Source organism: Lolium rigidum, chromosome 7 (genome assembly GCF_022539505.1).
Source record: "Lolium rigidum isolate FL_2022 chromosome 7, APGP_CSIRO_Lrig_0.1, whole genome shotgun sequence".
In the NCBI taxonomy this organism is placed as follows: Eukaryota; Viridiplantae; Streptophyta; class Magnoliopsida; order Poales; family Poaceae; genus Lolium; species Lolium rigidum.
Window position 1 is genome coordinate 312,664,216 of NC_061514.1, and position 14,189 is coordinate 312,678,404.

Consider the following 14,189-nt stretch of genomic DNA (forward strand, 5'->3'; position numbering starts at 1 on the left):
GGTATGACCTCATGTTTATTTCCTATAGATTTTGCACTACAAGATTCTTATAAGATTATTTCCTAGAGAATATGTTCCTATGAATTAAACACCTAGTGTAGAAAAAAAATCTCATAGAATCTAAATACTATACAATTTCTAAATAATTCCTGTAAATTGAAGGAGCCTAATATTTCAGCTGGAGCAAACTGATTTTTTTTTGACGAGCAGGAAATGCGGTGCGGCCACTGTCCACCAGTGACTTTTGCTTTCCGTTTGACACTTGCGAGTAGAGTAGCTGTCCTGTCATGCGTGCGTTATTCTAGAAGCAAAGGAAGCCGAGAGATCGCCCCCAAATAACTCGAAAATTATTAATCTCTTCCTCGTTTCGCTCTCCTCGCCTTCTTCCTCACGCGGACACTCAAAGCTCTCTCTCTCTCTCTGGTCTCAAGAGTCGAGGTGCCATGGGCTGCTGCTTCTCCTGCTTGGGTGCCAAGAAGATGAAGAAGCCGCCGCCGCCGCCGCCGATGGAGAAGCCTCAGATCCCTCCCGCCGCAGGTGATCCGCCCGTGCTAGATTTTCCCTCCCCTGCTGTTATTTTCTTGTTCTCGTGCTCTGCAATCAGTGGGGATTCGTGAAACTTCACTAGATTCGCAAACGACCCCGCTGATTCGCCTCGTCTCGGCGCGATTTCACGGGGCAATTTCTTGGTTCACGAGCTGTCTCGTCAGTGGTCCGACGGTCCGAGTCTAGTTCGCCCTCCCCAAAATTTACATATTCTTCTGCTTGTAAACTTGGTTCAGAATCAAACTCCTCCTTCTCCAGAAAAGCAAAGATTTCCCCGAAAGATGGCGGAATTCCGGTCGGGGATGACGCGCGCTTTCCCTTTTATTGCCAGACAACCCGGCGCACTCCTTTTCCTGAATTCCTCTACCCCTTTATCTGGCCGATTCTGACGGACGGGCGCGCGCGTGCTGTTTTGTGTATTGTTTTTCTTCAGAGAAAGCGAGACCGGCGGGGTGCTCGTCGGCGGCGGCGTCGTCGAGCGCGGCGCGGCAGGACTCGCTGTCGGAGGCCAAGAAGGAGTTCGTCCTCAGCAACGGATCCCAGCACCGCCACATCGCCGCGCAGACCTTCACCTTCAGGGAGCTCGCCGCGGCCACCAACAACTTCAGGGCCGACTGCCTCCTAGGGGAGGGCGGCTTTGGCCGGGTCTACAAGGGCTACCTGGAGAGTGTCAACCAGGTGAGGTTCTTGCCAAGTCGCTATCCCCGCATCCAAGTACACTTACATTATTTTTTTCAAGGATTGTGTGTACTTAATTTTGTCTATTAGTAAACTTTTCCCAGTGTCCGAACCCCCGAGACCGGGTCCAGTTCATTTTGGCTGTTATGAAATAATAATGGAAAATGGGTTCGAATAAACTTGGAACAACAGCCTATCAAGGATTGTTATCGTTATTAATTGATTTAATCTACTCCGTAGCTGTTAAGCGACACCTTGTGTGAACAAAAATATTTTCATGTATAATAATTTGTCAATCTATTTCCTGCAGCTGACTAACATGCTGAGTTTTTTTTTTTTACAATTTGTAGGTTGTTGCTATAAAACAGCTTGATCGTGATGGGCTGCAAGGCAACCGGGAGTTTCTTGTTGAGGTTCTGATGCTGAGCTTGCTGCACCACCCGAATCTAGTCAACCTTATCGGCTATTGCGCCGATGGTGATCAGCGGCTTTTGGTTTATGAGTACATGCCGTTGGGTTCTTTGGAGGATCACCTTCACGGTACGCTACTAAAAAAACAATGTGTTTCTGTTTCAGTTTATTGGATGGTTAAAGTTTGTATGCTGACAACCGGATCTTACGTATTGTAATCAGATCCTTCCCCAGATAAACCTCGGCTTGACTGGAATACAAGGATGAAGATAGCTGCTGGTGCGGCTAAAGGGTTGGAGCATTTGCATGACAAAACCAATCCTCCTGTAATATACCGGGACTTGAAATGTTCAAACATCCTGCTTGGAGAGGGATATCACCCGAAGCTGTCTGACTTCGGACTGGCAAAGCTTGGCCCAGTTGGCGATAAAACCCATGTTTCCACTAGAGTGATGGGTACATACGGATATTGTGCCCCTGAGTATGCTATGACTGGCCAGTTGACTCTAAAGTCAGATGTTTATAGCTATGGTGTTGTTCTGTTGGAGATCATCACAGGGCGAAGGGCTATCGACAACACCAGAGCTGCAGGGGAGCAAAATCTTGTTGCATGGGTAAGCTACTGATACTTTTTGTGATGTTATTTTCTTCTCCATTGTGGTATAGGCTACTAGAGTTTGGCTATTGGGGCCAGATTGGGAAATCTGCTACCTCTTGTTAATATTGATTATTTAAGTATTCCTGAAAATTACCAGATATCAGTCTCTTTAGCTCGTATCATTTTTTTCTTTCCAGCTGAAAGGGAACTATAGGAGGTTTATTCTCAGTTCCTCTCCTTTTTCTTCTTTCCAACTTTGGAATTTATATTTTTTCATCAAATTCTACCATAGTCTTCAACTAATTTTGCTTGAAGACCATATTGTCTTAAGCCAAGCTTCTCCTTGCAATGTTACTACAAACCTACTAGAATGAAAAGGTAGCATCATACTTCATTGATTTTAGCATGGTTGGTTTGACCAAGATTTGCTTTCATTATTGTAGTATGCTGGATAGGGATTGAAAAAAGAGGGTCATGACAAGGCTAGGGTCATGACAAGGCTTTGGTAAAGATGTCGCATTGTATTTTGTAATCAGTATCGATATAATTATTTTTGGTGCACAATTTCAGGCCCGACCCTTGTTCAAAGACAGGAGGAAGTTTCCCCAGATGGCAGACCCAGCACTCGAGGGCCGGTATCCTTCAAGGGGATTGTACCAGGCCCTGGCTGTCGCTGCAATGTGCGTCCAAGAACAGCCGACCATGAGACCAGTGATTGGGGACGTTGTCACAGCCCTCAGCTACCTTGCCTCCCAGACCTATGATCCAGAAGTGCATGGCGTCCATCGCACGTCACGTTCAGCGGCACCCAGCACACCACCCCGAGCAAGGAACCATGGTGCGGATCATCAGAGAGGAAGTGTGTGAGGTGGTAATATGGTATGTAGAAAAGCAACATAAGGGCTCCGGTAAAGCCCTGAATTTTGTCGATGCGGTATCTGGAAGAGCTAGGTGTCCCAAACAGAAACGGAGAGAGGTTTTGTTGATAGCGAAGCTGTTGCATTTACATGTTAATGTTAGAGAACCGATGGATCGGTGATGTATGTTGATCTATCTTAGAGGTGATCCTATAGAGATGATGCATGCATGTGTTTAGGTCATGTCCGTATCTAATGTAGCCAGATGAGTCAAATGTAATTCATGACATTATAATTCGTTCGGGTTATGAATTATCATTTCTCCTTTTGAAGCTAGAATTGGTCAAGTGTGTCACTATGTGTTTATATCTAGACTAGAGTTTGAGGGTTCTGGCCCTGAATATCTGACTAAGGTGTTTGTAGTGATTTGGCCATAAGCAAGCAAACATTTGTCAAGGCTGATGCTTTTGCTTATTGTTGCTATTTTACTCAACTATTGGCCTCTTTGCTTTGCAGGAGTTCGATAACGCAGGAAAAGGGATCGCATAAATAAGTTAGGACTGCATGTGAAAAAAAACAGAGATTGTGAAAATACAGGAATTCCTGAAATTTGGTTCTTTCTTTCGCGGGAATAGACAAAACAAAGAATCTTAAAACGCATAGTCAAATCAAGATTAAAGCCTATGCAAATGCTGTTGGATTAGGTCATTGCCAAGCAAGTTATGGCTTTGCTTTGTTCTTTGTGTGTAGGAATATAGAAAAGAGAATTTTTCCTCTCAAGAAGAAAAGAAAGAAAAGGGATTTTTTGAAGTCTGATCCAACGGAAAAACTCCTCCGTTTCCTAGGGTTTTCCTCTAACAACCCTATGAACCAAAAGAGGTCCGGTTGTGACAGATGACAAAAGCTACTACTCGTGGCGTGTTTAACGCACGTCGTGTGGCGTTTACCGAACAATAAAGCGCATACGTAACAGCGAGTATTCCTATATAAAGGATGATGACGTGAATCAGATTGTGATTTGTGTGGTCGACTTGACACATCACACATGGATGTCTTGACAAAAATGTATGTGAATGGAACACTCGCTCACACTGGCCGAAAGTAAAAAAGCAGCTGCCCACATGCTAACAGCACACTCAGTGGTCACCAGGTGCACTGTACTTCATGTCACGGAGGAAAATGCATGCAGCCAAAAGGAAAGCAGGCTGAATACATGGGTGAGAAGAGAAGAGATGAACTCCCCAACACATGTGCCAGTACAACAAATCATACGAAATTATGAATGGACCGAGCTACATGTAGTCCTTTATTTTTAAAATTTTGAAAATCATAGTTTTAATTTAAAAAATTCTAAAAAAATCTGGATGTAGCCAATGATGGTATCTACAAACATGTAAAATCTTAATGTGAAATTATTAGTAGTTTAGGCTAGACAGAAATAACAAATGTGTGGATCTGATAATAGTGAATAGTGCACATTTGAAAACTATAAAACCTGTCAGATTTTGTCATTTTTGTATAGTCTATAACACAAAGAATTTTACATTGAGATTTTGCACGTTTGTAGATTTTATCATCGTCTACATGTTTTTTTAGACTTTTTTGAAACTTCAGAGTATGATTTTGAATTTTTGAAAATAAAGGGCTACATGTAGCTCGGCCTCCGTTTACAGTTTTCTTAAGCATAATACTATTTAAAACGGAAGGGAACTTTTGGCTCTCGGGTGCCACACACACCCCCGTACACCAATTTTTTTTAGTTATTTTGAAAAGTCAATTTTTTTAAATCTTCTTGAAAACCAAGGATGATCAAGTTTGTACTCGTAAAAAAATGTTTGCAAACGAAATGATTCCCATGGTCTTCGGAGCAAAAAAAAAACAAAATTATGACAAATATAAAGTGAATAGTACATGGTCATGGGGTGTTTTGAGTTTGCTTTTTTACCCAGCATACAATGAGGGCTCCTTTGATTTAAAGGATAGGAAAAGCATAGGAATAGGAAAGGTATAGGATTGGAATGACATGTTTACTTGAATTCTATAGGAAGATGAAGTTTGTTTGATTGTAGCAAAGGCATTTTTCCATGAGGTATGAGCTAATGCTTTTTTCCTATAGGAATTACACTACAAGATTCCTATAGGAATTTTTCCTATAGGATATGTTCCTATGAATCAAACAACATGTATAGGAAATTTTCCCATAGGAACCAAATCCTACACAATTCCTATAGAAATCCTTTGAATCAAAGGAGCCCTGAAAGTAATTTTCTAGGGAAACATTTTTATAGAAGTGCAATACTGATCATCTTTGATTTCAAAAAAAAGTTCAAATTTTTTAACCTTTTATTTTATTATTTTTTCATTTTTCCAAGTATGGGGGTTTGTGGCACCCAAGAGCCACTCTGCATTTCCCTATTTAAAGCGTCTTACGTTTATGTTTCTGTCCGTAACTCTATCTCATCATCTCTCGACCGTGGCTCGTCATATGTTCATATCAGCTGACGGCGGCTCCTTCACCTTAGCTGCTACAGTAGTTACAAACTTACAATGTTCGATCACACTTTTTATCTCGAAAAGGTGAACATAGTGCATGAATTAATGCACACAATAAATTTATTGCAAAGATGTATCTTAGTATGTATCACACGTGGTGTACACATAAATCAAGCAGCAAAACAGGGACATAAAGAGACTAATATCATGTATTCTATAAGTATACCACAGTTTATCCTGGTTGAATATATCCCGAATAACCGTCTCCACACGATTCCAAAATTCATTGGCATGGTGTGATATACTCATACGCCACCAACACACTGTTCATGATAAGACGCCCGGGCACAAATGCAATTTGTGTTGGCGATGTAATTTCCAGGAGAATATATTTTAACGTATTTGCAATTAAGTTTGTTAAAACTTTATAATCAACCGTTGCAAAGGCTTATCAGACGAAATTTTGTTATGAATTCCATGTTCTCCACCTTCGGCATTAAAATCACAGTCGTATGATTCCATCCCTCAGGTATGCTCCTGGAATTTACAGCTAGTAAGACCTAATATGTAACATCTTCTCCAATAATATGTCAAAACCGTTTATAGAAAATAACATGTAGACCGTCTGATCCAGAGACTTTCAAAACTACTATATTAAATAAAGCTTCTTCACCTCTTCCCTCGTAAAAGAAGTTCTCAACCTTTTTTTTAGATAAAAGGCACTAGGTGCCCGACTTTAAATTAATAAAGCCCCGCAAGGTTCAGACATAGTTATTACATGCTGCGGCATACAGCTTAGCCAAAGAAGGAACATAACGGGGTCGGCCTCCCCTAACAGACCGAGAACCCAAAACGACTAGACAGGGGTAGATGTCCGGCACCAGCTTCACGATTCGAGCTTCACGGATCCGCAGGAATGAGCTGGGCATGGATGCTTCTTAGCGCCGCGATCAACCACCTAAGCCGGGGACGGTCCGCTGGCTTTGCCACGCCGAGCCAGTGCTGCATAAATAACATAGTTTTAAAGGTAACATCAGCTGGGTGTCGGATAAGTTTAGACTCCATAGTAAGCTTATTTCTAATCACCCATAAGGCCCAAGATTGTGCAATGAACAGGCACCAGATCGTCCGCCTAGCTCTACCAAGCAAAGTTGGAGATAATCGCAAAGAATTGGGGAAAAGAGGCTGGGCACCAGCTACAACCCAGGATCTCCCTAATGACGCTCCAGGCGAACCTCGCCAGAGAGCACCCGAAGAAAATATGGTCTGCAGTCTCCATCTCTCCACACAGGGCGCACTTTCCATTACCCGGACCATGTCTGGATAGGATGTTGGAGCTAGAAGGAAGGCGGTCAAGCACCAACTGCCAGGAGAAGATGCGGATCTTTAGCGGAATCTTAGCGGCCCAAACATCCTTGAAATGAGCAATCGTCGCCCCGCGCGACAATCGGGCATACATGGATTTCACCGAGTAAATCCCATTCTCCTCCAAGAGCCACGAAACCGTATCCTGGCCCTGGGAGAGAGTGGTTGATCCAATCAAGGCAATAAGCTCGCCGTGGTCACCCGTGAGCTCCAGAGGCAGTTGTCTACGGAAACGCATCGGCTCCAACCTGGTACACACCTGAGCAACGGACTCCATCTGATCTAGAGCGATACTAAACGAGGCTGGGAACCTGTCTTTCAGAGGCCTGTCACCCGCCCATCTGTCCATCCAGAAGCTCGTGCGTGTGCCATCACGGACGCAGTGTCTGGCCCCAAGTTTGAACAAATGTTTGATTCTGTGTAAGCTACGCCAGAACTGGGAGCCCCTCACTCCCGTGGAGGCGTAGATATCGTTCGATCTTAGGTACTTAGCGTTGATGATCCTTTTCCAGAGTTGATCGCCCCCTTGGTACAATTTCCACACCCACTTGAGCATCAGGGCAATATTCTTGAGTCTCGAGTTGACCAGCCCCAAGCCTCCGACCGCCTTGGGTCTGCAAACAGCTGGCCAATTGACAAGGTGGTACTTCCTTTTGGTGCCCACCCCTTCCCAGTAGAATTTGGCTCTATGAGTGTCGAATTTGGCGTGAATACCATACACTCCCATTACCTCCAGCTTGAAGCGATCAGCGCGGGAGAGAATGGACGCGCTGATGAAGTATCTCCCGAGGGAAACCCTTCCCACCTCGAAAACACTGTCCCTGAAGCCCAACAGCATCCCCCCGATTGGCCGTTCGCGGGCAGCCAGCACCAAAAGAACTTCTCCCCCACCTCGAGGCTACGCAGTTCCTGGTCAGAGAAATCTTGTTTAATCGTCTCCTGCAGACATACAATGTCGATTCTGTGAATGCGGAGGTAGTCCTTAAGCATGGTTCGGCGCCCCCTACGCCCGAAACCACGAATATTCCAGAAGAGAGCCCTCATTGGGGACCCGCATTGCGACCCCGTGCTTGGCGGGTTAGAATCCTTGTACGAACTGCCGCTGGTTTCTTGTGTGCCTTTCTCTTGACAGCCAGCGCCGCCCGCTTCTTCTGCCCACCAGACCCTTCTAGTGACAGAGACGGAGATTGGGAGGCAACCCCAGTTGCCTCCACCGTATCAGGTTGCTTTAGAGCCTCTGTTTTGGCCTTCTCCGCAGCCAGCTTGTCCCGGGCAAGGGCCAGTTCTGCTTGGGCCAGTTCCTTAGCGCGGATGATGGAGAGGAGCGGGGCGGGGTTACCGGCCGCGGAAGGGAAAACTATACAACTATCTTTTGCAACAGCTAGCAAGTGTTCATCGGAAGAATTAGGAAGGGCAGCAAAATCATGAAGAGATTTGGAGTATATACCTGTAGCTTTCTGCTCGGCGCGTGCCATGGCTCTTTGGAGAATCGGTTCAGCCGACGCGGTCGCACCCCTGCGACTGAAGCGCGACGGGCCTCCCGCCGAAGACTTGGTTCTTGGCGCCCGCACCACCGAAGCCGCCAGCTCCCCGATCACTTCACCATCCATGGGCTTCGAGCCCAACCCTTCCTTGGCACCCTGATTGTCTCCCTCAAACACCAGCTGAATGGCGATATCTTTCCCGTCCAGGTTTCTGACCAGAGATGGGCGGTCCAAGTTGCTCTTGCTCCTGCGCTCCCTCGCGCGCATAGCATCTGGGTCGCTCTCCCACGAGGGGCTAATCCCAGCTTCCACCCTGTCTTGGTCAGAAAGGTGCATGGCTTTTCCCTGAGATCTTGGGTCCCTTCTTGGTGTAGACAGCCCCTCCGGCGTTGTAGAATCGGTCACCAGAGATGGGGAGAGGGGCGGCTGGTCCTCGTCAGAGTCTTCTGGTTCCTCCAGCTGAGTGGGTGCTTGATCCGACGTCAAGAGGTTCTTCAAGATAGGAAAAATGTCCCCTTTTCCAAGCAGATTGGATCCATATTGGCTGAGGGCGGAGGAGGGGATCACGACCTCAGACGGATCCCGCGACGCCGTGCCAATGTCCATGGCGACAGACTTATGCTTAGGAGCGCCGCTGAATCCCCTAGACTCAGGGCGAGGGTTGGCCGGCTCTGTTCCCTTCTCGATATGCTTCCCGCGACGCCCATCCCAACCATCCCCTTCCGATTCCTCGAGGTCCTCATCCTTGTCGTCTCCCGGCGGCTTAGGCGGAGGGGGGGGAGCCGAGGAAACTGCCATCTTCTCACTATCCAGCTGCACTCTCACCTTGAACCCTTGGGAGTTGACATACATCATAATGAAGGAGGGCAGGGCAACTGGCCTCTTGCATCCCACCAAGAGTCTCACCGGGCTGTCAGGCGCATCAAGAGACGCTTCATCCACTCCCACAGGTCGCCCCAGCTCCCGAGTGGCCAGCAAAATGCGTGACGGTTGCTTGTAGGGGGCGGGGACGTCGAAGAGCTTCACCCACACCTCCTCGAGCTGATCCGCCGCAGCCGGGTCCCCGACAGATGCCTCCACGTTCACATGCAGCTTGCTCATTGGCAGGTTGAGGCCTCCACCGCGGATGGCCATGCGGAGGCTTTCCTTAGAGGGGAAGAAGGCTGCGAAGTCTGACTCGCTGAGCTGCTGCACATTCCAGTTCCATCCCTCGTCGACAAGGTCCTTGAGCTCATCCTCCAACTGTTCCGCCGAAAGGGATCCAATCTCCAGCGAAATTCTTGCCGCATTGGGTGCCGGCGGTAGCATTTCTTCCTCTGATACTTCACAGCAGACAAAGCCCACCCCGTTGCTGCCGTACCCAGCCCAGAAGGGTTCAGCCGCCCTGTTGTAGAAGGCACACATGGCGGACAGGTGGCCTACCTTGTTGCACTTGATGCAGAAGGGCTCTTCGGTGCATGCGGCCCGGACGTGTCCAAGTTTCCCGCAGCTTGTAGCAAGTAATATGAGTGGCCTCACCGCCACCCAACTCGGTCGCCCTCGACCCAGATCCATGGCGGATGTGCTTGTCCACGCGCTCCTCCCCCCTTCCCGTACCACGCCCTCGTGGGTTCGGGGCCGGGGGCCGCTGCAGCTCCCTGCCTTGCCTGTCCCTGGCGCGGTGGTCTTCCTCCCGTCGCTGAGCATCCCAATCACGCTCACGCTGCTGTCGCCGCTGCTCTTCTTGCTCCCTATCAAGCTTCTGCCTGAGATCCCTTTCGCGCCGCCAGCCGCCCTGGCCGTCCCCCGTCTCCCCGAAGGGACGCTTCATCCTCCGCTCTCTGTCCATGCGACGCCGCCGCGGGAGAGGACGCAGGGAAGGAGAAGGGAGGAGAGTGGTGGCTGGAGGTTTGAGAAGTCTCAGATCCCGATTGGCGGCTGGAAACCCTAACCCTTGGACAGTCATTGCGAACAGAGTCATTAGTCCCAACCAAACAGCGTTTATCAAGGGTCGCTTTATCCTTGATGGGGTGTTGGCCCTGCACGAACTGGTTCACGAAGTTAAGTCAAAGAAAGAGGCGTGTGTGCTGCTTAAGCTAGATTTCGAGAAAGCCTACGACAGGGTTAATTGGGATTTCCTCACGGAGGTGCTGCGTTGCAAAGGTTTTGATGCTGGGGTGGTTCACCGCATCTCCCAGCTGGTGGCGGGAGGCCAGACTGCGATCTCGATCAATGGGGAGATCGGGCCCTTCTTCCGGAACAAGCGGGGAGTGCGGCAGGGAGACCCACTCTCCCCGCTTCTTTTTAACTTCATGGCGGAGGCGCTCTCAGTTATTCTGTCCAAGGCAAACGAAGCTGGGCACATTGCCGGGATCGCCCCTCACCTGATTCCTGGGGAATCACGCATCTCCAATACGCCGATGATACTATCATCATGATCCAAGACGACGACGTGCAATTGGCTAACCTTAAGTTCATCTTGCTCTGCTTCGAAGACATGTCGGGACTCAAGATTAATTACCACAAATCCGAGGTGATAGTCATGGGGACTTCCCCGGAGCGCCAGCAGACTGTGGCAGATAAGCTGAATTGCAAGTTGGGTGAGTTCCCTTTTATCTACCTAGGGCTCCCGATTTCGGATAGGAGGCTGACGATGGAACAGTGGTTGTTCCTCGTTAGAAAGCTGGCGGCTAGAGTGGAACCCTGGTGGGGTAAGTTTATGTCGTCAGGGGGGCGTCTAATCTTATCCAACACCTGCTTAGACAACCTCCCCACGTTTGCCATGGGACTTTTTTTGCTCCAAGAAGTTCTCAACCTCTCATTCATCTCCTCATAAGTAGACGGGTCTACTTTGTCTATAAATTTTTTGTACGGATCCATAATCTCAGAGGTGAACAAATTCTCAAAGTATCCCGCAGCCAAAGAGATTAGTTGATCCAAATCATCAACACTATCACTGGCATCATTTTCCAATGACTTGATGAAATTGCGCATAAGGCGACAGGCGAGTTGTATCCGATCGGTGGGAAAAAGCAGTGTTTCGGTCTCCATGATGCAACCAATTCAATCTTCCTCATTGGATCCAATATAGTTCTTCATGTTCTAGCAAATTTTCCATTCTCAGTTGGATTTGTTTTTGTTTTGCTACCTCTTTGTCCATCAACGCCCCACTCATGACCTCGTTCAGGTCCTTATGTAATTCCAACAACCTTTTTCTAGGTCATTTTCACACGTCCTTGTCCCATTTATGTAAATAATCACGCACTTCTTTCGTGTATTCACTCAATGAGGAATCTACATGGAACTATTTCGCTCTTTCCATGCAGTTGGGATGATCCGTTATACCGATTCCTCACAGAGCCAGCGCGCCTCAAACCTTTCTTCTCCGAGGCATATGTTGAATATCTGCATTTAAATCAATGTTAATCAATACACTCAGTGATTAGACTTGTTATAGTATCTCGGATCAATGTCATATAACCACTCGAACTAAAGGTAACATCACAGCCTATCTTGGATCACACAACGAGGTACAATATTTCTCGGATTTTCCCTCTACGCTTTGTGAATAGATCACCCAAGTAACCCATCTCCTTCAGGTTGCATGCTCTCAAAGTATCACGGAATGCTTGCATGCATCATTATGGTCTCATGTTGCACCCTTTCTTCTCACTCCCAAACATGATTTCATCGAAGTATCTAACGATGATCCAAGGAAGATCAACCGATGCATGCAAAGTTCAGATATACTCCAACGTCAAATATTTCTTGTCACTACTAGGCTAGCCATATAAACCAGTGAGGTGCCATCTCGCGCCACTGTGTTCATCTATGTGAATATCAATGCAATTAGGGATTATGTCCTATGACGTGACTTTGGTCAATCTCGTTGTTCCAGAACATCACCAAAACTCCACTTCTCCTACTGCTCTCCGAAACTAGCATCTCATCAAACCTCAACCTTATTTGCAAATTTTCTGCCTTAGCTCTACCCAAATGTGTTTCAGACATAAAATACAGATCCAACTTTATTTGCTCCTAAAGAATCAAAAGCGTGCGAACTAAAGAGGAGTTACACATACCTTGGTTCCATCCTACGATTTTCAGTGCTCCCAACGGAACCCGTCGGTGAATTAGAAGGCGATTTAGAATTTTCATTCTCCTTGCTGCACTTCTTACGAAGTTTAGAATTATCTTGTTTACCAACATCCTAGTCCTGTGATGGCTGTGAAATACGCCATATTTTCTCGCGTTTAAATCCCTAGCTAAGTCAAGAAATTGACTAAGTTTGCCTCTCAACTTGCCACTAATGCTTAATCAATGCAAAAATGTGCAATCTCTTCTATTTTTGGACGTTGTGCGGGATATCACGTCATAAATGGCAAATGGACCTGCAATTACTGAATAAAATTGCGTCAGGAGCATGAAAATGTTGACTACGCTCGGAAAGGCGGTATCAGGGTTTTAACGAGCACCGGTACAGGCAAGCCCCTCCCGTACCGTCCGTCCGTACCATGCACTGCTGCGTTTCCAAGGTCAAACACTATAAAAGTCGTGAAGGGACCGATGCTGAAAACAGAGCCATTCATCGCCAAACAGAGCCACCATCCACCAGATCCATCTGCAACACACCGAAGGAGATCCATCCCCATATTTCATCCAGTCCATCCTCCATCTCCTCCATAGCCATAGCCATCACCATTATAATAGAGATCTCCTTGAGAATTGGCGACCATTGTAAGAATATTTGATTTCAATCTAAGTATTTTGCACAATGATTTCTATGTTTGATCTTGATATTATGTGTGAGTAGTCCTCACAGGCTGCGGGTTGGGGTGAATCCTCGTAGCAACTATGTGCATATAATCTTATGTTATGTGTAAGGATTGAATAGGAGTTTTGCGATCTTGTATCCTTGTCTCTTTGCCTCATCTATGATGATCTGCAGGTACCCATGTCATTAGCGAGGATCAAGGGAAGAGGTGGGATGAGTGGAGAACGGCGTGTACGCGCGAAACCTCTGTGACAGAAAGGGGAAAGTACCGGTACATGTTTAGTGATTCATTCGGGATCATGGCACAATCATCTAGCTTAACACTTTGGTCTGTATTTACTTAATAATTGTTGCTGCTTGCAGCTGTTAGTATAATGATTGGACCATTAGGCTCTTGTCACCTCTGACTTTAGGGTCAAGGGTATTTACGGATGTGCTACCCACAAATCTCTTATCTATATTTTATTTTTTATACATATGCGCTTTACTTATATATGTATGCATAGCTACAGGTGGAACCTTAACCCTGACATATTTCCATCATTGAACACAACCCCCTCAAAAGTAAATTAGATAGGTCCGGTAAACTGAAGATAAAATACAGTAGCAAAGTCTTGTAGATGTTTCCTTCATACACCATTTAGCAGTGCTTCCCAATGTTCGATTAAATCTAGGTCTTTTAGGGAAAAAACTTACCATACTACAATCCGTAATAGTTCAGCATCACCCAACTCATCCTTATCCATGATCATTACCGTACCTTTGTGTTAACCCTTCTCATGGGAATAGGGAGGACCCTCTAACTCTCCCATGCTAACTCTGTTTAGCCAATCTTCCAGCATCAGTCATTTCAATGTCCTTATTTCTAACCAGGCTAGTAGCCGTGTTAGTCAATTCTTGATCTTTCATAATGTTCTTGTTAGAGTGATTATGCAAATCAAGATACTCTCATCCTCCTCGACCGCAACCTCTTGTCCTCCCCACTAGTGGAAAATAGGGCTTCC

The 14,189-nt window shown here is 46.6% G+C and overlaps 1 protein-coding gene across 1 annotated transcript; it reads left to right on the forward strand.

Moving 5' to 3' along the window:
- The first annotated feature begins 383 nt into the window (after nt 1-383).
- Nucleotides 384-3,422, forward strand: LOC124674850 (probable serine/threonine-protein kinase PBL7). Its single transcript, XM_047210905.1, has 5 exons — nt 384-537; nt 980-1,224; nt 1,575-1,764; nt 1,858-2,249; nt 2,804-3,422. Exons 1-5 carry the CDS (start codon nt 444-446, stop codon nt 3,098-3,100), a joined length of 1,218 nt encoding a protein of 405 aa, XP_047066861.1. The 5' UTR covers nt 384-443; the 3' UTR covers nt 3,101-3,422.
- The last annotated feature ends 10,767 nt before the right edge of the window (nt 3,423-14,189 follow it).